Source organism: Camellia sinensis, chromosome 7, assembly GCF_055761805.1.
Source record: "Camellia sinensis isolate YWXY chromosome 7, ASM5576180v1, whole genome shotgun sequence".
NCBI classification, from domain to species: domain Eukaryota; kingdom Viridiplantae; phylum Streptophyta; class Magnoliopsida; order Ericales; family Theaceae; genus Camellia; species Camellia sinensis.
The window spans coordinates 13,937,483-13,964,280 of record NC_138967.1 but is presented as its reverse complement, the minus strand read 5'-3'; the positions used below and the strand labels follow the sequence as shown (position 1 = coordinate 13,964,280).

Below are 26,798 nucleotides of genomic sequence, written 5' to 3'. Positions count from 1 at the left end.
AGTTCAAGCCAGGTAGAAAATCGGGATGGGCCCCGTCATTCCCAGACAATTCCTGTCGTTCCCAACCCTACACCGGGAAAGGGTCAAAAAGCCAAGGCAGCGCCAGCCGACCCTTTCGCTAGCGCATCTGGCAAGAATCCTCAAACTTCAAAGTACCTGCCCCGAGGGCGCAGGGTCTTTCACGACCTCCACATGCCTTTGTCTAGGGCATTGCTAATACTGGCGAAGAATGGGCATCTTAAGCCTTTGGAGCCTCGGCCACTCCCGAAGAATCTCCCTCCCACGCATGATGCTACCTTGTACTGCGCGTACCACCAACAGTCCGGTCACAGTACCGATGGATGTTCCCGCCTTCGTCATGAAGTGCAGGATTTGATCGATAACAAGGTTATTCTCCCACCCACCTCAGGCAAGTCCGTCACCACCCAGTTGTTGGATTTCGAGGGCTCAGATACTGCGAGTATGTGAAGTGGACCGCCTGCGGGCGACATTTGGTATATTTTGGATGTAGCGTCTGGCACGCATTTTTTGGGCATCGGTGAAACCGAGTTTTGTAAATCCTGGCTTGGATATCAAGTCAGTCTTTTGTTTGAGTCTGTCTCTTTGTCTTGAGTTAGTCTTTTTTTGCTTAAGGGTCTGTCTTGTTGTGTCGAGTCAGTCCCCTTTGTATATAATACCAGGTGATTCTGGGGTTGTTGCCTCGGACACCGTTTTGTCTTGTAATTATCTGTTTTTGTTTTGAGTCTGTTTCCGCCGAGGGGCCAGTTGCACCAACAAATCCGAATGAAACAGCTGTTGCTATCTCAACTTCATGCTTGCTTTCAGCATAAGGGCCAGAGAATTTGATTGGGTTAACAGTACATCTCGCCTGCTCTCCTGCGCGCCAAACTCATTGCATTAACCTAAGTTTCTCAAAAACAAACCTTTTGAACACTGCGGTGATGAAAACAAAGAGGAAGGAATTCCTCGGGTTTTGCAAAATTTTGATCATTTTGAGAGAAAGAGAGGCGTGCTAAGCCTTTTAATGAATGAAATCATGCTTGTCGGCGTGAGTACTGAGAAGGATCCTGGCTGGATCCAGATTGGTTCCACACTATCTTTGGCGCGAGCGATTTGTCGCTTTCTTAAAAACTTTCAAAAACAAATGTTTTACGCAGCCCTGTGAAGACCTGTGTGGAGTCGCTCTTGAGATTGCGCAGCCTAGGATCGCTCTCAGCTTCAAAATTCAACCCATCCGTTTCAAACTTTGAACCCATTCAGAACGTTCAGAAGTTTAATGGTCAAACGCCATGAATGGTCTGTATGGCCAGTTTCGAAGCAGCCCTCGAGGAAGAGGCACCAAAGCCGAATCGGAAGGAGTAGATCTCGCCGGAAGAAGCTCGTGGAGCGGCCATGATGGATTCTCCTATAAATCATTGCAACAGCCGTTCTCTTAGATACAGAGAGGCTTCAATTCAAAAAATCATTTGGCATGGACTTGCTACACTTTTTACCCTTGAGAGGCTCGCTGGGCTGAAAACCCGGAAGGGTAACCCAGGCAAAAGTTAGAGCAAGAGAAAAATACAAAAAAGTAAAAAAATACAAAAAAAGAAAAGAAAAGAAAAAGAAAAATACAAAAAAGCGAAAAAAGAAAGAAAAAAGAAATAGAAAATGAAAAGAAGCTCGCAAGGTCGAAAACCTGCATTGGGCACCTTGGCAAAAGTGAGAGCCTAAAAAAAGTGAAGGTTAAAATACCCGAGTGTACCTTAACCGGAACTATGTAAGGCTTGATTCCCATGTTTGGGATACGTAGGCAACTTCATCATGAAGTCCAGCCCCCAACGCTTTCATAGCGTCTCAGTCCATGCAATGGTTTCGATTTCATCCCCAAAGTCCAGTGGCCAACACCCTTCAAGGTGATTGTGTCCATATATTTGTTGTGACCGTCTTCGTCATCTCAGTGTCCGAGAGTTCCACCACCGCCAATGAAGTCTGTCTGCGGATTGCTGCGGCACCACCCAAACAAGGGGCAACTTTCCGTTGCCGCGAGCCGCCATTCAAACTAGGGGCAACTTTCCGTTGCCTTCCACCCCCCTTCAAACCAGGGGCAATTTTCCATTGCCTCCGATCCGAGGTTGCGCATCTCGAAGAGTAAGTTCTATGCTTGCTGAGCATCAGCTATTTGAAAAATAGTTTTTGAAAATTTTTACTGAGGTTGACTATTTTCTCGAAAATTGTTCCACTTTCCAAAACTGGACCATTGTCTTGGACCTAAAAAAGGAAAATTTTCAGTGCTTGCTGCCTGACTTGCATGCTTTTCAAATCAAAAATCGAACAAGTACGTTAATCCGACTCTCATTTTGATCAAAATTGTTTTAGTAGAAAGCAAAAACAAAAATGGTTAAAATGATGAACTAGGGGCACAGTTGAGCCAGGCGTTCTGTCTTTCCCCCGTCATCGACGTACTTGCCAGAAGAGCGCTCTACCCGTCAGAAGAAATGGCCGTGAGCTAACGGTATTGAGCATGAACCCACACCGTTCTATTTATCCATCAATCACCCCGGGGAGGGATGAAAAATGAGAGAATGAAGAATAGAGAGGTGTAAGTTGAGAGAAAAGTGAGGAAAAGGGTTTTGAAAAAAATCCGAGCTCGAGAGCCGAGTGGTGTGAGAATCACAAATCAGAAAGGGTGGGAAACAATACCCAGGTTGAACTGGCTCCTCGTGGTCCGAGGTCCCCCATCTTCGCTAACGCGTCTGTATGTCGTGTCTTTTGTTTTGTATATTTCAACCTTTGTTTTAGGTCTTTTCCGAGCATGTCTCGTTGTGTTTAGGTCGTGTACCTATATTTGAGTCCTCCCTGCTGTGTTCAGTTGTAGGCTCGATATCCCGGTTTGAAAAACCCTCATTCGATTTCAAAAATCATTTACACTCGGAATGCTGTGCCATTCTCTACATTTGAACGTGTTTCGACTCCAACCGGTTCCATCTTTGAGCTCCGTCTTGTCAGATTGGGCTGTTTGTTCGGGGTGTGCTATGTGCAGAATGAACCGAATGCTGTGTTATGGGCTGTATGCAGATTAATCCCCAACAGAGTAAGGGCTGTGTGTCCAAGAATCAGGCAGTGGATTGCTTGGGTTTATTTTGCTGTTGGCTGTTTAGTTATCTGATTATTACAGTGCAAGTGTTCAATTTTCAGACAACCAATCAATTTCATTTACATTGAGGTGTAACATGATGGAATGCGATGCAATGCATGAGATATGTAAATGTAACACTTTTTAAGCAAAAATCTGTTCATTTCATAAATCTTTTTCAAGTACAAAGTTTTGGAAATAAAAATCTGCCTGCGGCAGTACAAGGTAATCTAACTACCAACAAAAAGAAAAGTACAAAAAGAAGAAGATAGCAAAAATCTGCATCCATGTCAAGCAACTCCAAGGGCCGTCAGTCCGTCCTAGTCCTCTTCCTGGACGAGGGTCCAGGAGCATCATCAGCGTCGTCATCAGAGCCCGAGCTAGAACCGCCTCCGGACTCCTCCTCCGATGACTCGGACTCCGCCTCCACCTCCGCCTCTGACTCCTCGTCATCATCATCGTCCGGGACTGGAGCTCGCGAGCTACTCCTGACATGAGTACGCCTTCCCCTGGTACGGGGAAATATCCGGCCCTCCTCATCTCTCCCCCGGGCAGGGACAGGAGGCCCAGCTGGAGCACCTCCTGCCATGGGAATCTGGAAAGGAGGCTGAAAAAGTACACAAAAGGGAAATGCATCAGTATACTGTAGACAGTTTATCAGTGCAGAATGCAATGTGAGTACAGTGTATGAATGCCGTGGGCAGTTTAACAGTACAGAATGCAGTGTATGCAGTGTGTCAGATACTGTGAGATCAGTGTATCAGGTGTTGTGCCGTGCGTCAGATTATGTAAAGCAGTGTATGAATGGTTTGAGGCCAGTGTCAGAAGGACATACCGGTATGCTGTAGAGGGCTAGGAGATCAAATGTCCGCTGGAGCATCCCCATCATCGAGGCATTCATCGCCAACGACTGACGGGTGTACCCAGAAGAAGCCTGCAAAAGTATCAGATGCATCAATATTCTGTGGAATATCAAATAAACTGGAAATGAAATAACTGTACAAAATGCAGTAATACATACCGGAGGTAAGTCAGGGACATCGATGAACTCGTGACCAGCCGGTGGAGGGGCGAAGGGGATCTGATAGGTCAACCCACCCTGCCCCTGGAAAGTCAGTACAGCGGGCAGGGCAGGCCAGCCAGCTCCCCGTCCTCCCTGCACTCCGCCCCTACCACGGACTCGGGCCCTCCTCGCAGCCCCTACTCCAACTCCCGCTCCGGCCCCAGCCGCCGATGCCACAGGCCTGGCCCCCTCTGCTCGACGACCGCTCAAAGGTCGCATCAGGTACGTCCGCACGTACCCTGATAGTCGCCGGTACCTCTGAAGCCGGCCTCCTCCAAGCCAATGGTGTAGTGGTCCATCTGCTCGCTGGTGAGCCCCTCGGTCTCCCTCATATCTGGGGGGGGTGAACCGGGACTATCTGCTCAGGTAACCCCAGGGTCTGGCGTAGGAAACGCTCCCCCAGGTACCAAGCCCAACAGACCGGGCCCTCAAGCAAGATCCGGAAACGTGAGGTCTCCTCCGCACTAGTGAACCGATCCCGCATCGCCGCCGGCAAGGGAGCCCACGGCCGCCATGTGATCTGAAAGTGACAGACAGTTTGTTATCTACTGTTTTGAAAATATACAGTGGAAAAGCGAAGCTTAAATGAACTGTAAATAAAACATACCTCGGCAGGCGTAATGGTATCGAAGTATCGGCGGAAGAAGCCGAATGTCTCCCGTGGTCGCCGGGTGCATCTCCCGTCGAAGCGACTCGAAAACGGGACGGCCAGAGGAGTCTCCACAACTGGCACAGGAGCGAGCCTAGGGAAGTAGGCATAAACCCACAACTGCAAGATAAATACCAGTGCATTTATCAGTTGAAGCAGAATGCAGAATAAAGCAGAAATGGCAGAGCCGTGTGTTGTGCAGTGTATTGTGTGCAGTGTACAGTGTGAGCAGTGTACAGTCAGTGTAAAGCAGAATGTATGTGTGTGCCGTGTGTACAGTATACAGCAAATGTAAAGCAGACTACAGTGTGTGCAGTGCACAGAGTACAGAAAGTACGAGATAGAAATGAAAAAGCGGAGAAGAAGTGTACCTCCCAAGCCCGCCAGTAGCCTCCGAGTAGCTGGCCGCTGCCGCGAGAAGCCGAGCTCATGTACCCGTAGAGAGTGGACAGAGCGGCGCCGCCCCAGTCATAGTGCAAAATGTCCCGGACGTCCACCAGTGCGCTGAGAAGACAGAGAGGCACGGTGTTCGCCCGGTCGGCGAAGATGGTAGTCCCAAACAGGAACATGAGGAAGCCGCGAGCATACCTCTCCACGTCCTCCGGGGTCATCTGCGCCTCCTCCTCCAACACGGGCTGGACTCGAAACTGGACCTTGAACCAAGAGTATCGGACGAAACCTGGGCGAGCTAGGGGTGGCGCCTCCCCCAGTAGATGGACCTGAGCGGCGGTCCACTCATCCATGTCAATGTCGAAAGGGATCGGATCACCCCCCACCCCGATGCCAGTGAGCATCGAGAAATCATAAGGGGTCATCGTCATATCCCCCGCAGTGGAAAAATGAAAAGAATCGGTGGTGTCCCACCACCTCTCCGCTAGAGCGGCGAGAAGAGGTCTGCATGTGGAGAGCTTGGAGAGTCCTCGGCAGAAGGCGCCGAAACCCGCTCGATCCACGATGCGCCGGACTGCATCAGGGAGCTCACCGTACCACTCCCGAGCGCCAGTATTCCCATACCCGCGGATGGTATGGGAACCCTCCTGTAAACCGACAATAACAATCGCAAAACAACATTCAAAATGCAGTTTTGAAAAAGCAGATAAAGCATGTGTGCAGGTTTGTCAGATTCAGACGAATACCGAGTGCCGGTGTGCTTACAGTGAAATACGTGTGCTGTGTCAGCGTGTTTGGGTGTTTCAGAACAGATATAGCATTGTGTGCAAATCTAACAGATTCAGACAAATACTGGGTGCCAGTGTGTATGCAGTAGAATACAGTGAGTGCAGTGTGTTTGAGTAATTCAGGGCTAGTGCAGTGTGTGTGCATGTGTCAGTCTCAAGCAGATATCAGTTGTATGTATGTTTACAGTCAACTACAGTCTACAGCATATCAGATTCAAGCAGTTAAAGAGTACAACTAACTATGACAGTTTTGTATCCTACATTGCGGAAAGTAAAACAGAAGAAAGAAAGTTACCTCGGAAGTGCCGAATGAAAGGTGGGAGGTAGGCTCGCGCAGTAGTAGCTCAGGCGCCACGTGCCTCTCGAAGCTCCGAAACTGACGCAGGCCGTCGGGGGGCAGAACATGGATCGCCGGTCGGTAGGTCACCGGGTCGAACGGGCGCTCGCTCAGTGGTAGGAGCTCGACCCCGGGATCCATCTCGTGGTCCGGGGGAGTCCCGCCACGTGGAATATCGTCCGCCATATCGAAAATGATGAGAAAATGGCCGGAGGAAGGAAAACCGGGCCGGAATACGAAGAGTCAACCGAAAAGTCGACTCCCGAGAGGGTCGGAAAGGCCGGAATGTGAAAAGGCACGGAAATAAAGAGGGAAGCAAGGGGAACAAACCCCGAAAAGGCGGGAATGCCAAACGAGGCACCGAAACAAAAATGTGATCGGTTGAAAATGTCTGAAACGCGAAGGAAATCGCGAATCCGACGACGAAACGGGCGTAGAACGCGAAGAAACGGAGAAACGGGAAGAAGAAAACACTCTAGAGAGAGAGGGTTAGAGTTTTCGGCGGTGGAGAAGTGAGGAATAGGGTTTTGAAACCCTATTTTAAAACACCCGAAGTGAAAAGTCGAAACTGCCCCGATTCAGCAACTGTTTGCCGGTCGGCAATGTTTTGTGCCGGCCGGCACTTTTTTGTGCCGATGGAATCATTCTTCAGCCGGTGGACAGCCGGTGGCCTCCCCTCCCAGCCGGTGATGTTCCCACAGCCTTGTTTAGGCCATATGAGGAGTTTTTGGTCTTCATAGCTCAAGAAAGTGCAAGAAAGTGTACCTCCGATGGTCAACCGGCCTCCGTTCTGACTTCGGACTGCATCTGCCGTGCGTAGCACTCCAACCCATGCAAGGTGTATCCTTTTCGTATCCTTTTGACTTTTACAAGGTCCAAAAGTTGCCCCATGTATATCGCATAACCATCGCACTGTTTTGTGCATTTCAAATCGGCGCACTGTTTTGTGCATTTCGAACCATCGCACTGTTTTGTGCATTTCAAATCGGCGCACTGTTTTGTGCATTTCGAACCATCACACTGTTTTGTGCATTTCAAATCGTTGCACTGTTTTGTGCATTTCAAACCGTCGCACTGTTTTGTGCAATTCGAATTGTCGTACTGTTTTGTGCATTGTATTTCAATCGCGCTGTGCCGCGCATCGCACTGTTTTGTGCATTGTATTTTAATCGCGCTGTTTTGCGCATCGCACTGTTTTGTGCACCTCACTTGCATCTTGCATGCATCCTATCGCGCTATCTTGCGCACCTCACTTGTACTTGTTAGTACATTGCATTGTTTTGAACACAAACCGGCTTCGCGTAGCGTATAAGTCCAATTGTCAAAATCATTTTTGCATCTTATGAGGCATGCGCGGTTCATTTGTATCTTCTTACATTCCGTATGGCATGCGCGTCGCACCTGCATCATGTGCATCTCAAAAAAAAAAAAAAAAAAAAACAATCATAGTGCATTGTCATGCATTTGCATTGTAGTTTGCATGCATTCATTGCATCGCCTTCCGCCTATGGCTTGCGCCTTTCCAGGTTGAGCTTGGTTCGGTATGTGTCCCTACTTTTCATGTTAAAACACAGTTCTGCATGTGTATCGCGCCGATTCCACGCTGATATGTTGGTTGAGGGTTGCAGCACCTTTTCTGTGTTACACATGGCTCGTACGTGTACATGCCTTTCCTAGGCAAAATTTGGTTTGGCTTGCGTGCCATATCCATTGTATCCATATCCATTCCATTGCATATTTGTAGATATTGCATTATAGATTGCATGCATTCATTGCATCACCTTTCGCCTATGGCTTGCGCCTTTCCAGGTTGAGCTTGGTCCGGTATGTGCCCTTACTTTTCATGTTAAAACACAGTTCTGCATGTGTATCGCGCCGATTCCACGCTGATATGTTGGTTGAGGGTTGCGGCACCTTTTTTGTGTTACACATGACCTGTATGCATCCGGCATTAGGATCGCAGTCCTTTCTCCAGCGGGTCGTTTCCCCACTTATGTCAATTCCACCCAATACTTGTTCTTGCATCTGTCTACAATGCTCACAGTTCAGTTGACCGTTCTGTGGTAGACAGACTTGTTATCTCCATCAATCTATTTGACATAGGTGTGGTTTCGAACCGCTCATGATTGGATCTTGATTCAAATGCTTTGCATGTAGTTTGTATTATTTCAATTACATTGCATCTTCATTTGCATTGTTTATACATTATTTTGCATATATTGCATTTCATTTTGCATCCACATTTGCATTGTCATGCATGTTGCTAACAATATTGTACCTGCTAAGTTTGTTTTCTTTTCAGGCACGATATTGTATGTACGGTTCATTTGAGGTTGGTGCAACCAGACGAGCCGCACAGGTATTGTATCCTCCGAGCGAGACGTATCGAGAATTGCATAATTCTCTTACATCCTTTCTGCATTGTAGTGTAGTTTGGTGTATACTAGCTTAAAACTGTCGCATGTGTGCTTCGTTACAGCTTTCTTTGCATGATCATAAGTTATGCTTGGCTTCGTGCATTGTCTTGCATTTTGCCCCTGCCTTCGGGCGCATATCTTGATTGTCTTGCATGTTTGTTTAAGTCTTCGGCCTCGTCAAAAATGGGTCGTCTCTGGGCTTTGACATTCACTCCCGTCATTGTTATGACTTTTGAGTTCTGTCAAAGAGGGGCAACTGTAGACACCCCATTTTTGACCGTCCTCAAGACTTGGACGTCACCGTTTGAACACACGGTGATCATCCATGTTTGTGTTCGTTTGGAGTTCCCGGAGGCCTCGGCTCGCGTGCCTTGCCTCAGGATCTCCAAACTCGACCGTTTAGTGTCTGGTTTTGCACCAAACACTTGTGTTTTGCCTTGGAAGGGCAGGGTAGGGCTTGTGGACCATCCCCACCCATCACCAGCAGTGGCTAGAGGCCACCGGCTGGTTTTTGCTGCCACCGGCAATGTATATTGCCGGCCGACACTATTTGTTGCCAGTCAGCACTTTTTAGTGCCGGCCGGCACTCCTTTTGGCCAAGATGGCATTTTTGGCCGGCCGATTACTGTGCATCTGCTTTTGCAGATATTTTAAGACAGCTGTCTTGCTTTTGCTCCCCTCCATACACGTGTATGGAGGGATCTCCCTCTTATGAAGTTTGTCTTGTAAGCTTTACAAGACAAGAAGTGCCATATAAAGAGAGAGGGGTCTCTTGGCTTGAAAGAGGAGAGAGTTTAGATATTTTGAGAGCAAAGACAGCCATTGTTAAGCTCTGGTTTTAGGGTTTGAGTTAGATACACTTCCTATATCTCTTTCCCTCTCTTTTGTGCTCTAGGTGTTTTGTGTCTTACTATTGCACACAAACACCTAGTGTTTCACCTTCTTCTTGGAACTGAGGTTCTAAGGGACTGATTTTGAATTTTTGGTGTTGGATTCAAGCTAAAGGAGGCCATTGGAGCACCATTTGTGAAGGGGTCTTCAAGGGTGAGAACCTAGTCTCCTTTTTTCCCCATTTTTGCATTGATTTTCTACCTATCTTAGAGCTGTTTTTGTGCTTATTGTATAACATAAAAAAGTTCTATTTTTTTAGTCCTCTTGATTGTTTATTAAGAGTGTTTTGTGGTTTGGGTAAGTTTGAACACCCATAGGCTTTAAAAGGCCTCATTTTGTGCCCTTTTGTGCTAGCTCCGGGATTTTGGTGTTGGGGTCTCTTCACCACTGAAATCTTGAGGGATTTCAGTGGTGAAGATGATGCCTTGAAGTCCCAAGAAGGAGAGGGCCACCCCCTCTCCTTGTTGTCCTTGAAAAGGGCATGTTTTGGCCTCTTGAGAGAGCATTATGTTTGAGGGTGTATTGACCATGACTTGACTGCTTTTTATGCTTAATATGTCATGTTATGCCTCTGTTTTTACTTGGTTTTGGTACTCCATGCATGCTTAGCATAGTTGCCTTGTAATGCCTTGTTATGCCTTAACATGTCTTAGGTTGTTAGCCTTTGTTGGAGCATGTTTTAGGCTTAGTCTTGTGAAGATTTTGTGCATGTTTTGCCATGTTCTAGGTCTGTCCTAGGTTGTTTGCGTCGAATTTGGCATGCATCATATAGCTCCTTTGTATTTAGGCTTGTTGGCCTTGAGCATACGAATGTATAGCATGGCATCTTTGCATTGTTTTGGTGATTTGGGGCCACCCTATAAGCTATTTCAGTCCCATTTTCATGCGTGCTTGATTGACTTGCATGCCCCTTTGATGCTTTGGAAGCATGTGTTGCATGCTCCTTGTTTTGACCATTTGTGCATGCCTTTGTTTTTGAGCCATTTAGATGCCATCTAAGTGGTCTTTTGGGCCTTATGTTATGTGCTAAAACTCTATTTTTAGTCAGTTAGTCCATGACATGTTTGGTCTTACTAAGTGTAGTTCAATGCCCCATTGGTTTGCTTTGAACACTTGGACTATTTGTTGCATGTTTGGCTTGATTTTGTTGCTTGGTTTGGGCACCATCCTAACATGCATTTTCAATGCTTATGTTGCATGCTAATTAGTCCATAATTCCCCCTTTCAAATGTGTTTGAGGGTTGTTCAATTTATGCCTAAGTGTTGGCCTTTCAACATGTGTATGTGTGCATGTGTATTTGGTCTCTCATTATAGCACTTTGGCCCTTGTTTTAGGCCTTATTGGAGCTGCCTAAAATCATGCTTTAGACCACCATTTCATTGGCTAGCATTGCCTCATGTTTGCTTGCATGCTTGCATAAGTGTATCGCCATGCCATGTTGCATCCTTAGCTTGCATGCTTAGGTTGCATTGCATCTTGCATGCATGCCTTGTTCCTTGACTTAGTGATAGGAATTGGGCCTTGTTTGGTTTGATTTGGTTTGCATGCATTTGAAATCAAAGTTGCATACTTGGTTCTTTGGGCCATCATGCATGGAAATGCGTGATTGGTGGTCCGAGAATCGAGGCACATGCCCCTTTGAGTCATTATCATGATAAGGGACATGGTTGGTGCATATATGCCTTGAATTGTGCTGCCATGCTTTGCCTTGCCCTCTGTTGCTGTCATTTGCAGATTCTGCAGGAACACTCTGCCGACCGGCAGTGTAAGGTGCCGACCGGCAACAATTCCTATGCCGATAGCTTCATTTTGTGCCGATGGCCACACACCACTGCCGATGGTAATTCCACTCAGCCTGTGGCACTCCCCAGTGTCCAGGGATGCAGTCCTGAGGTTTTGACAGCCTCCAGAGGAGTGAATGAAGGAAAACAGAGGCAGCCTATGCATGGCGGCGCGTTTCCCGAGGCGTCTTTCCTGTTTTCTTAGTTTTAGTTAATTTGCTTAGTTGATTAGGCAATTTGTAATTATTAATTAGCTTGCGTAGTTAATTAATTTGTAATATTTATTTGGTCCCTCCGAGTGAGGGTAAATATGTAATAAGTGTGCGTGAGTGTGCGTGAGTGTGTGTATTTCTTCCAACCTCACGTCTTCCTTCCCTTTTATTTACCTGCTTATGATGGTAGACTAGGGCATATTTAAATTAGCATAACAGTATGATAGCATGCGTGCATCCATGCATTTGTATCGCATGCATTAGGCTCGGTACATCACGCTAACTGCATTTGTACTTCAATTCAAAAATTGAATATGTGATAGTTGATCGCATTTCATATGCCATGCTTAGGTTAGCCGAGCCTATCTAATTGCATCCTGTATGTGTTGCATTAGGCAATTTAACATGAACTAGGACACACATGTTTGCTAACTAGTTTACTGTTTTGGCACGGAGTACGATGTAAGTATTTACGCTTTAGCATCTCGCATGCGTGTGAATGTTAACATGACAGTATGCTTGCCATGCGGCTAAATGCTTATGTGAGATTAAATTGTTTGAATGCCTGTGGGTGAAGGTTGGATTGTTTGAGTTGGAAAAACTCATTGAAATCCGTGTTTTTAGCCTACTTGCGAGTAGCAAATTCCAAAGCGCTTTTCAAAACAAACGGATATGCGATGCTTATTTCCAAATTAGGCAATCTAGTCTATACTTGTTTGCTGCGCACATAACATAGTAATTCTAGGCTAATAATTGGAATAAGAACACGTAAAGTTTTCAAAATCGGATATCATGGTTAGTAGAGGCCGGTCTTCGGACCGGGCGAGAGGGGGTGCTCATAGTTGACCTTCCCCGATCGTACCCAAGCTCCCGAGCCGAGACAACTCCGGTGATGACGGACATGTGGCCTTCGGCACCGAGTCAGGGTTTCCTAAATTTTCCCATTTAAAAAATATTTAGGTGGCGACTCTGTATCTGGCAAAGCAGTCCATGTTTGGCACTACTTTTTCAAAAATCTGTTTCTCAAAACGATTTGCCAGATTTGGACTCTTTGGTTCAGATTAAGAACCGCGACAACAAAAATCGCGAGTCCGAACTGTAGCGAGGGTCCCTTGCGGACTTGTTACAGCTAGTCAGGGCTCACCGGCTCATCTGATCCGGCAGTCACCAGTCACATCACCTTTTGTTCAAACTTAGCAGACCGTAATAGCACAGAGTTTAGAAGAGGTTTGTGGCCATGGTAGCAGCATTAAACCAGGAAATCGCCATACAGGGTGAGACCGATGCTGAAATGCAATGCCCATCTGGGGCACCTACTACACATCCAGCCTCAGAACCCCAATCATCTCAAAGCAGTGAGCCCACTACTTCTGAGCTTATGAGAATGATCGACGATCTTCAGAGAACTATGGCAGATTTAGCCTTTGGAATGTCGACTCCGCCATCGACCACATCACATGCCGAAAATTTCACGCCAGAAGACTCCCCACTTCTGGGGCGAATTGTAATTGAAATTGGCCAACCTGAAGCCACCCCAAGTTTGGGCAATGACATGTCGACAACAACAGGGCTCCGCTCTGATATAGCGAGCTAATCCCTTGGCAAAGTGGAGGTGAGTGGAAAGAACAAAGTAGGGGCATACATTGATCCTTATGAACACCTTTTGTGGGCTGTTGAGGCTTTGAAAGCCGAAGGACTGAACAAACAACAAGTGCTCACAGTTGTTGCAAAAACTGTGGATGTAACTTTCGCCACTCAGAATGAGAGCAATTCGAATCAAGGGGCAAACCGGGAGAAAGGCCGTTGTATCAAAAACGTTCCTTTCAGCCCTAATCCTGCACTCGGGAGAGATCAGCAAACCAAGTCAGCACTTGCCGACCCCTTTGCTAGTGCATCTAGCAAAAAACCACAAACCTCGAAGTACCAACCCTGAGGTCAGAGGGTCTTCCATGCCCTCTATATGCCTTTGTCCAAAGCGTTTCAAATCCTCGTAGGACAAGGCCATCTCAAACCCCTTGAGCCTCGGCCTCTCCCTGGTCGTCTTCCACCCAGTCATGATGCTGCCCAGTACTGTGCCTTTCATCAACAAACCGGCCATGGCATCGACAGTTGCTTTCGTCTTCGCCACGAAGTACAAGATTTGATTGATAACGGGGTCATCGTCGCACCAAGCTCAGCAAAGTCTAGCGTCACTAGATCAGTGAACCTGGGGGATAATGTGATGTGATTGGGGGATGAGCCACCTGTGGATGGCGCTCATTTTACTCCAGATGTGGGGTTGACACGCACTGTTTTGAGCAATGTGCAAATGCTATTTACTTTACTTTCTGACTTGGGTATTTGGTTAGTTTTGTTGTATTGTATTGAGTTAGTCCTTTTGTATTGAGTCGATTGAGTCTGTCTTGTTGTGTCGAATTAGTCCTGTTTTGTTAGAGTCGGGTGATTTCGGGGGTGTTACCTCAGGCATCACTTGCTTGTTTTGTGTTTTTCTTTTACACACTTTTGAGTCTGTTTCTGCCATGGGGCCAGTTGTGCCAATAGATCTGAATGAAACAACAGTGATTTTCACACTTTTAAGTTTGTTTCTGCCTTGAAGCTGTCACGACCCAAACTCGCCCTTATGGGTTTAGCATTGTAACCGACCAGTAATCCAAGATTACCGAAGGCCTGCTTAACAGTAAAACAATAATACAGTGTACAGGGGTTGGCAGAGGCCAAAACAGTAAATGAAAGATGTCCAATGAGCTGTGACAGTCTGTATGCAAATAGACTTTTTAAACATATACACATTCAAAGTATAACAGTATGTACATACGTCATATACAGGCATACAGGTTAGGGACCAAATTCCTACCACAACAGTACAGTATAGGTACACATATCAGTCTATACAGTGTTACAAAACTAGATACAAAAGGGGAAAATCTAAAACATCGCAAAACAGCCTTAGCTTGGCAGCACTTGGAACCTCAAGGTGAGGCAAGGTGGTTGGCTTGACAAAACAAGAGCTAATCCGATGCTCCTAACTCCGGTCCGGTGCCTGAACACCTATATATATATAAACAGTAAGCTAAAGCCCACTAAATAACATATGCGTAAAGAGGTTAAGAATGAATGTCCTTTCAGTATTTAAAATAGTCATTTGAACAGTATATCAGTTATTCAATTATAGTAGTCATAAGCGGTACATCCAATAGCAAACAATACAGTAGGTCTTAACAGACCGAATAGTCAGTTGATGGCCATCATATCAGTAAACAGTAGTGGTTCCAACATGGAAACCGACAGAGATCTCTGTAACAGTAGTAGTAACAGTTCAGTAACAATAAATTGCAATGGATGCCACGAATACAGTTCACAAATAGGACAAATATTCATTCAGTAAACAGTGTCATTTCATAAAGCAGTACAGTCATTTATTCAGAAAATAATCTCAATTGAACATATCTTTACAACATAGTTACTCACAGAGTTCTGGGCTACAGATAAACTAGTACGCGTCCTCGGATACCAACCCTACACAGTTACAGAGTGAACACACACTAAGCTACACAGTTGGGAAATAATAACTTAATCCCTATCTTGACTCGGTGTGGTTCTACATCAATATTCTCATTAAGATGCCTTAAACTAGGCCTAAGAATGCCTAGAATGGAATGAGGATGCAAAAATGCACTTTAAAAATATTTTCAGAATTTTCAAAAAATAGAGGTCTTGCTCAAGCGTGTGTTTCCCCACTCGAGCGAACATGCAAACAAAAGGCTCTGCTCGAGCTTAAACTTTCCCGCTCGAGTGGACTGCAAAAGTACTGGATGTGTGAAAATCACGCTCGATGGGCGCTCGACACCCGCTCGAGCGTGTGACACAAGTCCTCGCTCGAGCATGCAAAACCCCGCTCGAGCGGACTGTAAACACAACAAAAGTGCTGGATACGCGAATTTCCCGCTCGAGCGCCACTTACCCCGCTCGAGCGGGAGTCCAAAATCTGGAATTTCCAAATTTGAACCTCAAGCTCAAAATCAAGTTTCAATATAACAAATTCAATCCTTTTGGGCTAATTTTCTAGAAAACACTTTAAAACTCATAGTATAACATGATTCAAAGCTCAATTTGTAAAATCAAGGCCCAAAGATGAGTCAATTAAACCCAATTTCAAACCAAACTTCAAGAACATACTTCAAATGTAACATGCATGTGTTCAATCAGATTCAAAGCTTCAATTACTTGCTCAAATGAGCTCAATTGCCTCAAAAACAAGATGAATTCATGGACTAAGCTCAAGATATGATCATGCATGTGGAATTTCATGAAGAACAACCTCAAAATGCAAGACCATGTACATGAATGCATGGATTAAGCTCCAATTCAACATTATTAGATTAAATCAAGACTCAATTCTTCCATAAATCAAGAACCATGCAAGAACTAACTTGAATACATTAATGAGAGGTTGAATATCCTACCTTGGGTTCTCAATTACAAGTCTAGAAGCTCAATTTGCCAATTATCTTCCAAAATCCCTAAGCCTCTAAGCAAATCAAGATGAAACCAGGTTTTTCTCCTAGCTCTCTCTCTCTAGTCGGTTTGGTGCAAGCAAATGACTGAAGAAGTGTTGATTCTAAGTCTCAAAATATGATATGGAGTGGGCCACTAAGTGGCTAGGTTGTAAATAAGGCCAACTATTGTAATTTATCAATATTTAATGTAATTTAATCATACCAAATCACATTTTAATTAAATATATCATAAAATCATATAAATCTTAATTAGCACAAAACATCAATCAATTTTAGATTCGGCCGTCGATAAGGCCTTCAATTTGCAGTTTAAAGTATAAAACATGAACAGATAATTTAACAGTCAACAGATAGAATTGCATTCAAACTAGCACAATCAATCAATCAGTTTAATAATTCAGTCAGTCAGTCAATTAACATGCTTAATCATAGATTAGCATTAATCAGTAGTGTTATCAGTAAGCAGTGGTGGGGGTTGTCATAGAAGCCAGTTGTGCCAGAAGATTTGAATGAAACGACAGTGCTTTTCACCTACTTTTCTGTGACTTAAACTCATTGCATCGACCTAAGTTTTTCAAAACTTTTTCGAACACTGTGATGAAAACAAAGAGGAAGGAATTCCTCGGGATTTGCAAAAATTCGATCAACTGAGAGAAAGAAAGGCATACTAAGCCCTTAATGAATGAGATTATGTTTGTTAATGTGAGTACTAGGAAGGATCCTAGCTTGATCTAGATTGGTTCTACATTGTCTTCAGCGCGAGTGACTAGTCGCTTTCTTAAAAGATTTCAAAAAAAAATGTTTTGCGCGATCCTGCGATGACCTGTGTGGAATCGCTCTTGAGATTGCGCAGCCTAGGATCGGTCTCAGCCTCGAGACTCGAACCCCTTTGCTTTCAAACCTTGAACTTAGATTCAGAATGTTCAACGGTCAACCATAATGTAAGGCCCGCAAGGCCAGATTTGAAGCAGCCCATGAACTAGTGGCAAGAAAGTTAGATCAAAAAGATCAGATGTTACCAAAAGAAAGTGGTAAAGCTAGAAGAGAAGCAGCCCTTGAACTAGGGGCACAAAAAATGTCAGACGTGCTCAAAAAGTCAAAAATTAGGACATTGCTCAAGCTAGCGAAGATCGGCAAGAACGCCAAATCCCATAAGGGAGGAAAGAAAAGAGTTTTTTGTTGAAGGACAATCGAGTTCCTATCCACAATGCTGGGGGCAATTCAGACCCGGTTGGATGGACTTCTACAAACAGCAACCATTCTCCTGGATTCAGATGGCTTCGAGAACCTATGACCAGTCAACATGGACAAAGCTACACTTTTACCCTTGAGAGGCTCGTTGGGCCGAAAACCCGGAAAGGCGACCCAGGCAAAAGTTAGAGCGGAGAAAAAAGAAGAAAATGAAAAAAAATGAAAAAATGAAAAAGAAATAAAAAATGAAAAGAAGAAAAGAATGGAAAAAAAGAAAATGAAGAAAAACAAATGAAAAGAAAAGAAAAACAGAGCTCGCAAGGTTGAAAACCCGAAAGGGCGGCCTTGGCAAAAGTTAGAGCACAAAAGGAGAGGTTAATACCCGAGTGAACCTAACCCGGAACTACGTCAGGCTTGATTCCCATCTTTGGGATACGTAGGCAACTTCATTCTGAAGTCCAGCTATAAACACTTCCGAATCGACTGTGTCCATGTAATGGTTCTGATCATCTTTGTCTTCTCTGTATCCGAGAGTTCGATTGTGATCGTCACTTTGAGGACTGATTACAGTGCGCTGTGGTGCCATTCAGACAAGGGGCAACTTTCCATTGCCGTGCAGTGCCATTTAGACAAGGGGCAATTTTCCATTGTTTTGGATATGAGGTTGTGCATCTTGAGAGTAAATTCTGTGTTGGTCGAGTAGTGGCCATTTGTAAAAACAGTTTTGAGAATTTTTAATGAGGTTGACTAATTTTTTTAAAAAAATTATTCCTTTTTTCCAAAATTGGACCATTTCTTGGACCCAAAAAAGGAAAATTTTCAGTGCTCATAACCTGACTTGCATGATTTCAAATTAGAAAATCGAACAAGCATGTTAATCTAACTCTCATATTGGTCAAAATTGTTTTAGCAGAAAGTCAAAAACAAAAAAAATGGTCAAAATGATGAACTAGGGCACAGTTGAGTCAAGTGTTCTGTCTTTTCCCCATTGTCAACATACTTGCCAGAAAGGGCACTCTACTTGCCAGAAAGGGCACTCTACCTGTCAGAAAATGGCATAACTGAAGCTAACAGCAAAGGGCAGAAAGCTCTCTCATCCTCCGAGCAGCGAGGTATCAAGCCAAATGCGAAGCACGAACTGGAAAGGGAGTAGGATATTCCACTCCCTTATCCGAAAAGGTCTGGTCACATCAGAACTGGCCAAGGGCGTCATCAACTAATGTTAGCTGCAGATTTGCTACACACCCAGTTGTAGCACAACCCCTCTGCGGGAAAGTTCACTGTTGTGAGCAGAAGAAGAAGAATCTAGTTGAATATTGGGGCAAGAGCCCACAACTTCCTACTTATCTATCAACCATCCAGGGGAGGGATAAAAAAAATCAAAGAGATTGAGGAATGGAGAGATGTGCGATGAAAGAAAAAGTGAGGAAAGGGCTTTTCAGAGAAAAATAGATTGAGTGCCAGAGTGATGTAAGAATCACAAATGAGAAAGGGTGGGAAATAATATCCGAAGAAACAGGCTCCTCGTGAACTGAGAGGTCTCCCACTGTTAGAACACATCTAAGTGTTGTGTGTGTGTGTTTTTGTTTGTCTCGATTCTTGTTTTGAGTCGTTTTGAGTGTCAATAGATGCGTTTAGGTTGTTTACCTTTGTTTTCCTTTGTTGAGTCATGATGCGCTGTGTTCAGTCGTAGGCTCAATACCCAATTTCAAAAAAAATCGTTTTGTGCTCAGAGTTCTGTGTCATTCTCCATATTTGTGCAAAACAGGATTTGTTGTTTCATAAAACTGCAGGGTTCAACCCAGGTCATGTGAGAAAAGTAGAACAAGGACCTATCTGAAGCTATCTAGGTTCTGGACTGCAAAGCAAAAGAAAAGAGGGAAAATGTGGAGCATCTCAGTGTGTTTCACCTTCTGCAAATTCTGAGATTGTATTCCGGATGTACTTCCTCAGGTCTTGTCAATGCTTCGAAGTATGAGTATACCTCTACCTCAAGCTCAAGTTCATGCCTGCTTCAAAGCCAAAATGGCGATCAAAAGTGCTCTCCCTGAGTATCATTCCCTGCCAAGGGCATCTTGGTCGTGTTTGCAATGAGTTCCTAGGAGACCAACTGCGACGATGGAAACTAGAGTTCGAATGGCTGATGCCTAGAACGCAAAGGTTCGGGATTTCCGAGACTAAAGTCTGGTTTAAATACCCAGAGGCGTGTCCTCGGCTTGAAATCTGTATAGAAGCCCCATAGATTGAGATAGCGTGTATGCGCCTCAATTCTGGATATTGAACCAACCTAGTCTATCACCCCGTTGAAGAATAGGGAAAGTTGTGAATATGATCAGGAAGAAAAGCGGCATCCATGACTTCTACATGCAAAGGTTACTCCTTGTCAGTATTTCAGGACCTTTGTACTGCGAATTGAAGGTAAGTGTTCGAAGAACACAAGGGGAGATCCTCGCCAGAGTAGAGCGGTTCATCGCCACTCATCCCATGAGGTGCTTTCTAAAATGCCGCTTTGTTTGTTTATTGCATTTCCTAGACATCATGCTTTACATTGCTTGTAACGTGTATCTATCACACATGCATGTTCACCTTTGTGTATCTATCGTACGTGTTGGCTTTGTGTATCTATTGCATTTAATCTCGTTTGCCTTAGGCATTGTTGTTCTTTTTCCTCGTGCGTGCGACGGGTTGGACCTCTCTTTGGTTAAGAGCATTTGGAACGTGTTCCAATGCTTATACCACTCCTTTGCTTGGAAACGCCCAGATGCCCGGACGTGTCCCTATGTTTCCCCCTCTTTGGAACCTGTCCCTATGCTCCACCTTTGCGACGGGTTTGATTGATTCTACTTCTACCAACCGTCTGAATCGCGGAATTTTCCTGCGTTTTTTGCCCCTTTCTTTTCTTCCTCTTCATTCCTCTCTCTCTCTCTCTCTTCATTTTTCTAGGGTTCCTTACTTCACCTTATAATCTCCGTCATCCCTACCTAAGTATTGTTCTCTCTCTCTCTGGAGTCTTGGTCACTCTAAAAATAGCGGATTTGGTATCCTCAATCGACAATCCTCCGATGATTTCGGCTGCATCGTCATCCGGAGCTACTGTTGCTGATCACGACGATGATTTAGAAAACGCATGTAGTATCTATCTCGAGCCTTTCAACTCCCAGGATCCTCTCACTGTATGTGTTTAGTAGAGTCGAAGAATGTTAAATTTGTGATTTTAGGTTGAATTGAATTGAGATTTGAAGCTTCGAACCTGAACAACTCGAGACATGGTCTTTGAACTAGTTGGAATGAGTTTATTTGTGAAATAAAATAGCTGCTTAATTTTTGCTCTCACTTTCGAAATCTTGTCACTGATTATCATCGTTTGGTTTGTATATGTTTCACAGAGTTTCAAGTTTGTAATTAGGTTGGTTGGTTGGTTTCATCGAATTTTGTGATTCTATGATCTCAGATTGTCAATTTGTGCCTTTTTCTACATCATTGATATATTGTGCTGGATCAATAGTGGCAATAAATCCGGTTTTCCTGTTTAATTTTAGAGTTCAATTGATTGATTTGGCTGGAATTCTGTCATCTTCATCGGATATATTTGGGGGTCAATTATGTTATTCTTTTGAATTTCTATTGTTGCAACTCTTTTTCTCTTTATGATTGGGTTTGCGTCATAAAGTTTTGAATTTTATGGTCGTGACAGCGAATTTGGCAAATGATTGCTAGTAATTTATGATAAATACACTTGTCCTGATATATTGGTTGTTCTTGCTCATTTTATAGATAATTACATGTAGGTTCAAGCAAGTATTAATCTTTGAAGTTTTGTTTCTTTTCACAGGTCACCAACTGTAGACATGAGTATCATCTCCAGTGTATTCTTGAATGGTAGATGCACTTACTATTTTTATTTAGTTTAAACTTGAACTGTCTGGAACTTTAGAACCAATATTTCAGTGATGGCATTTCACACCCATGTGTTCACATGCATGTTTTTTACTTGTACATTGTGTTCGTTTGTTCGTATGGTAACTTGTTTCTCTTCAGGTCACAAAGAAGCAAAGAGTGCCCTATATGTTGGCAGCTTCTTGTCTTGAAAGACCCTTCCAGGTAGATGATTTTTGTGTGGAAAGAATCACATTGGCACACAAAAAATTTGTTATTGTTAACTCATGAATTTCTTAGTGTCGGTGTCTTAGTGATGAATTCAATCTCATGAAGTTATTATTTATTTTCAATTTTCTTTCTTCTACCTTTAGTCAAGAGCTCTTAGCTGCAGTGGAGATTGAGAGGAATTTGAGGTCAAGGCGCAATGCTCGCCATATCCGTGAGGACTATGAAATGAATATTGTGAGTTTTATGGTTTAACTTGAATCTACTTATCCTTCAAATTGGTTATGTTAAAAAGCTTGCTAATAATGAAATTTCTCTCTCAGGCTAATTCTTATGGAGATGATTCAGATTTCGATGAGCGTATTATGAGGCATTTTGCTGCTGCAGCACGCAGAGCTCATTATGTTGAGAGAAGGGGAAGGCCGAGATCTTCTGGTATTGGTCCTCCGCTGGTTCTGCTCTCTGTTCCTACTGGAGATCTACCTCTACCTGATGTGCAGCATTTGCGCACAACATCACCAGAAGAACGCCAAACTTCCAGTTATGAGTTTTCGGAGGGTGATTCACCAACATTTAGCACTCTAAGATCTGTGGTTCCAGTGGTTGTGAATGTGGAACCCAACTCTGTTGGCAACAGAGACCTGCCAGAACTGTTGATCCTTGTATTTTGGTATATATATATATATATATTCATGAATTAATTTCAATAAACCAACACAATCTTAACTCATTTCTTATAATCGATGAATAGTTTTTGAATGTTACACGTGAATGAAGGAGTTTGATAATGTAGAAGTTTGTTGCAACCTAATATCCCTTGTGTCTATTTTTTCGGACTGTTCTTACACACACATGATTCTATGACTTTCTACATGTTTGGTAATTATTTAGAGTCCTTTGCAGCTCCAAAAGTCCACAAAGACCAAGCTCATCTGAATTTCTTGCTTTCTCGGAGTCTGTTAAATTGAAATTTTCTACAGCTTCTGCCAGGTACTTTTTTTTGATAGTTTGGTTTCTTTAGGAGCTGATGCTTGCTTGTTTCATTTCTTTGATTCTTGGATGTATGGTTCTTGTGCAACAGATATAAGGAATCAATCTCAAAAAGTACCCGAGGATTTAAAGAGAAGCTACTTGCGCACAATATCTCAACCAGAGAATTGGGAAGAGGAGTTCAACGTGAGATGAATGCAGGTATTGCTGGTGTTGCACGAATGATTGAGCGCCTTGATCTTCCTTCAAAACGGACCGGAATTTCTGTTCCTTTATCCAGTTGCTCGACCTCAAACTTCTCGTATAAAGGAAAAGACACTCAAGAGAGTGTAATTACTCAGTCTCCCAATGAAAATGCAGGGGAAAGTGTGCATGATATGAGTTCACCTGAATCCCCTCGTGGTCACAGTACCTTCCCAAGTGAATTGGATATTTCTCTCGTTCAGGTTTGTTAAGTTTACTCTTTAAATCATCTTCTCAATAAACCATTTTACTCAAGTTTTGTTAACAAGCCATTGTTTTAGTTGGGAACTGATTCCTTCATTCCTTTCCTAATTTTCTTTTTGCCATTTTGGTCCATCAATTTGTTTGTGTAGAACTAGTGTGAAATGCTCCATGTTATAGAAATGACAACTGCATAAGATTTGAACGCTCACCATAAGCATAGCTTATTTTCTTGCTATTTCCTCATGTCATTGGGATGAGCTATATATGTCAGAAATGGAATTTCATGTGTGGCATAAGTTTGGCTGGTTATATATTATGTCATTCAATGGTATTAGTTGAATTTCATATGAGAACTTTGACGTGCCAAATTTGGGGTGCATTGGCTGGCTGGGTTATATAATTATGGGTAAGCTAATAGACATCCCAACATTTTTGGTCTGCTAGATTGTTGGTAGGGTTTGTTGAGTTTAAGTTGGTGTAATGTAATAACTAAAACAATCTTATATGAGAGACAGTACAGCTGAGAAACAACCAGTAAAAGCTTTGAGATGCTTCCAGACCAGATATTTTTGTCTTATAACCAAATCCTCGAGTCCAACATATTGGCATATAGACAGATTGGAGGCTCATTGTTTATCTACCGGTAGACTGGAGCCTGGAGGATAGGTTTGAGGATGTTGTGGCATCATAATAAATCACACTCTATTGGGATCCTTTTATTTGGTTTGTTTAAATAATAGGCACAATCATTGATTGGCATGCCTCAATGCAAATGGCCTGTTTATTAACGAACACCGTTTCATGGTTACTTATGCAATACTCTCTACTTTAGCCAGCAGGTAGATTCCTGAAGTGGTGGTGAATCGCCTGTATAGGTGATTGACCCTCTACTTTTGAAATGCTTGTCATGCATAGTATTCTTTGTCATGAGAGTAGGAAGAATGAGAATGCACCATTAAAACAATGAGAGAGACTTGAACTAGGGTGAAGCCATTTCAAAAGTAATATAAGCAAAATTGCAGGATTCAGTTTCCATGATTCATACAAGTACCCAATTTCTCAACTGATTGTCAAAGATAGATGTTTTATATTTGAACTTTGGCTAATCTTTCAATGTTTTCCATTTTAGTCTGGAAGGTGATGTTGTTAAGAAGCGAACCAGTGCTCAACTATGGGTTCCACATTTCATTCTCTTCATGAAGGCATTTACTCTATGCCGTACGATTATGAATCAGTCCAGGCGTTTACGCAAGTGACGTATGACAAGGAATCAATCCACCATGATTTAAAGGATGATAATTGGTTCGTGTCCTGCAATAATTTTATTTGCGAAACTTGAAACCTTTCAAGTGATTTACTGTTCTTATATAAATATGGTTATATGTATTATTGTTCCAGTTAAGTGCATTGGAGTTTTAGGCAAGTTTGGGAAGTCCATAAAAAGTTAAAAAGTTAAAAAGTCAAAAAGTTACTCAAAAAGTTAAAAAGTTAACAGTATTCACCAAAAGTCAATAATTACCGGCTGCACAATTCTCAATCCTAATTTACCCCTACACACTAATTTATACAATTTTTTAATACACATTTTTCCATAAAAAGTCAAAAAGTTAACCAAAACATTCATATTTTTTTTCTCAATTTTTTAGTCCAAAAAGACAAAAATTACACTTATTTAGGACATTCCAAACAACCCCATCACTTTGTTTGCGTTAATGTGCTAATCCTAATAGACGTGGTGGAAGGAGATGAAAGAGTTTTCTGGAGAATTCCTTGGTGCTTCTGCCATTTCCATCCCTTTTTTCTTGTTCTTGATTTTTGCGTTTGGTTGTGTTTTCAGTTTTCATGTTTTCATCTTTTCAAAAACAAAATAATGAAAAGATGGAAAACATCAATTTCTTGTTAGGTGCGGCTTCTGTCTAGTTCGATCGGACTGGACCGTGCTGTTGGGTCTGTGGGGCCCACCACGGGTCCCGTTTCGATAATCCGAGTCGTTCAATGTGTAAAATTCATCGAGTACTATATGTCTGTAAAAAATCACGTTGATCGGATATCGATAGCTCTGTCATCGAACTAGTTTTATATTAACTGTTAATTTGTTCACCGTCCTTTTTTTTTTATACAAAATTGATTTGATCTCACAGCTATTAATATACGATCAATGTGATTTTTTATAGACATATAGTACTCGATGAATTTTACATATTAACAGTTCGGATTATCAAAACAGGACCATGATAAGCCCTCACAGGCCAAACAGTACGGTCCAGTCTGATTTCGAACTGGACAAAAGTCGCTCCCTTGTTTTTATTTGTACTATAACAACTTTGAAAATTCAAAATAACTATTTTGATGTTTCCAAGAAAATAATTTGTTTTTCATAATTTTTTTGGGGAAATACTGATAAGTGATGATTAGAAAAGTTATAAAGTTTATAATTTTAATTATTAATTGTAGACACGCCTGTGAGGGACCCCGCTACAGTTCGAACTCGATTTGTGTCACGGTTCTTAATCTTGAACCAAAGAGTCCAAATCTGGCAAATCGTTTTGAGAAACAGGTTTTTGAAAAGAAGTGCCAAACATGGACTGCTTTGCCAGATACAGAGTCGCCACCTAAATATTTTTCATGGGGGAATTTAGGAAACCCTGACTCGGTGCCGAAGGCCACATGTCCATCATCACCGGAGTTGTCTCGGCTCGGGAGCTAGGGTACAATTGGGGAAGGTCAGCTATGAGCACCCCCTCTCGCCCGATCCAAAGATCGGCCTCTACTAACCGTGATATCCGTTTTTGAAAACATTATGTATTCTTATTCCAATTGTTAGCCTAGAATTACCATGTTATGCGCACAGCAAACAAGTATAGACTAGATTGCCTAATTTGGAAAGAAACATTGCATATCCGTTTGTTTTGGAAAATATTTTGGAATTTGCTACTCGCAAGTAGGCTAAAATACGAATTTCAACGAGTTTTTCCAACTCAAGCAATCCAACCTTCACCCACAGGCATTCAAACAATTTATCACATAAGCATCTAGCCACATGGTAAGTATGCTATCATGTTAACATTCACACGCATGCGAGATGCTAAAGCATAAAACACTTACATTGTACTCCAAGCCAAAACAATAAACTGGTTAGCAAACATGCGTGATCCTAGTTTATGTTAAATTGACTAATGCAGCACATACAGGATGCAATTAGATAGGCTCGGCTAACCTAAACATGGTATGTGACATGCTTCAACTATCACGTATTCAATTTTGAAATTGAAGTACAAATGCAGTTAGCGTGATGCGCCGAGCTCGGTGCATGCAAGGCAAATATATGAATGCACACATGCATTGCATAAGGTATGCTAATTTTAAAGATGCCCTAGTCTACCATCATAAGCAGGTAAATAAAAGGGAAGAAAGACGTGGGGTTGGAAGATATACACCCACTCACGCACACTTATTACACAATTGCCCTCACTCGGAGGGTCCGAATAAATATTACAGTCCGAATAACAAATACATTAATTATTACAGAATTTCTAATTAATTAATAGAAAGAATGCAAAAAAGGGAGAAAGGTGGCCACAGCCTCCGCCTCGGGATCCGCGAATGATGCATGCTTGAAACCCAGCTCGCTTGGAAAGCCCATACCATACCACTGCCGCCTCTGTTTATACTGTCCTGTCTCTCTGAAAATTGCCAAAGCCTTAGGACAGGTTCCTTGCATGTTGCAGAATACCACCGGCTGGAGGAAATTCCCACCGGCCAAATGTAATTTCCATCGGCTGCTGTTAGAGTTATTGGCCATTCACACATGGCCGGTCGACATTGAATTCTGTCGGTCGGCAGAAGATTCCTGCAGAGGACAGTTTTGATAGCAGCAGAAGACAGACAGTATATGGCATGGGATT

The 26,798-nt window shown here is 43.1% G+C and overlaps 1 protein-coding gene across 2 annotated transcripts; it reads left to right on the top strand.

The window, feature by feature from the left end:
* Positions 1-20,007: 20,007 nt before the first annotated feature.
* LOC114312458 (E3 ubiquitin-protein ligase RHF1A) lies at positions 20,008-24,311 on the top strand. Of its 2 annotated transcripts, none has more exons than XM_028258687.2 (8): positions 20,008-20,525; positions 21,185-21,231; positions 21,391-21,453; positions 21,603-21,693; positions 21,780-22,126; positions 22,360-22,446; positions 22,538-22,892; positions 24,023-24,311. In XM_028258687.2, the coding sequence occupies exons 1-8, from the start codon at positions 20,415-20,417 to the stop codon at positions 24,032-24,034; spliced, it is 1,113 nt and encodes a 370-aa protein (XP_028114488.2). In that variant the 5' UTR covers positions 20,008-20,414; the 3' UTR covers positions 24,035-24,311. The 2 variants fall into 2 exon arrangements, with proteins under 2 accessions (XP_028114488.2, XP_028114490.2); XM_028258689.2 differs by having other exon boundaries at positions 20,265-20,525; positions 21,780-22,042.
* Positions 24,312-26,798: the final 2,487 nt, after the last annotated feature.

Coding starts and splice junctions, on each gene's coding strand:
- LOC114312458 (XM_028258687.2), top strand. CDS start 20,415: ATGATTTCGGCTGCATCGTCATCCGGAGCTACTGTTGCTGATCACGAC. Junction 21,454..21,602: donor GTCTTGAAAGACCCTTCCAG/GTAGATGATTTT, acceptor TTCTACCTTTAG/TCAAGAGCTCTTAGCTGCAG. Junction 22,127..22,359: donor CTGTTGATCCTTGTATTTTG/GTATATATATAT, acceptor AGTCCTTTGCAG/CTCCAAAAGTCCACAAAGAC.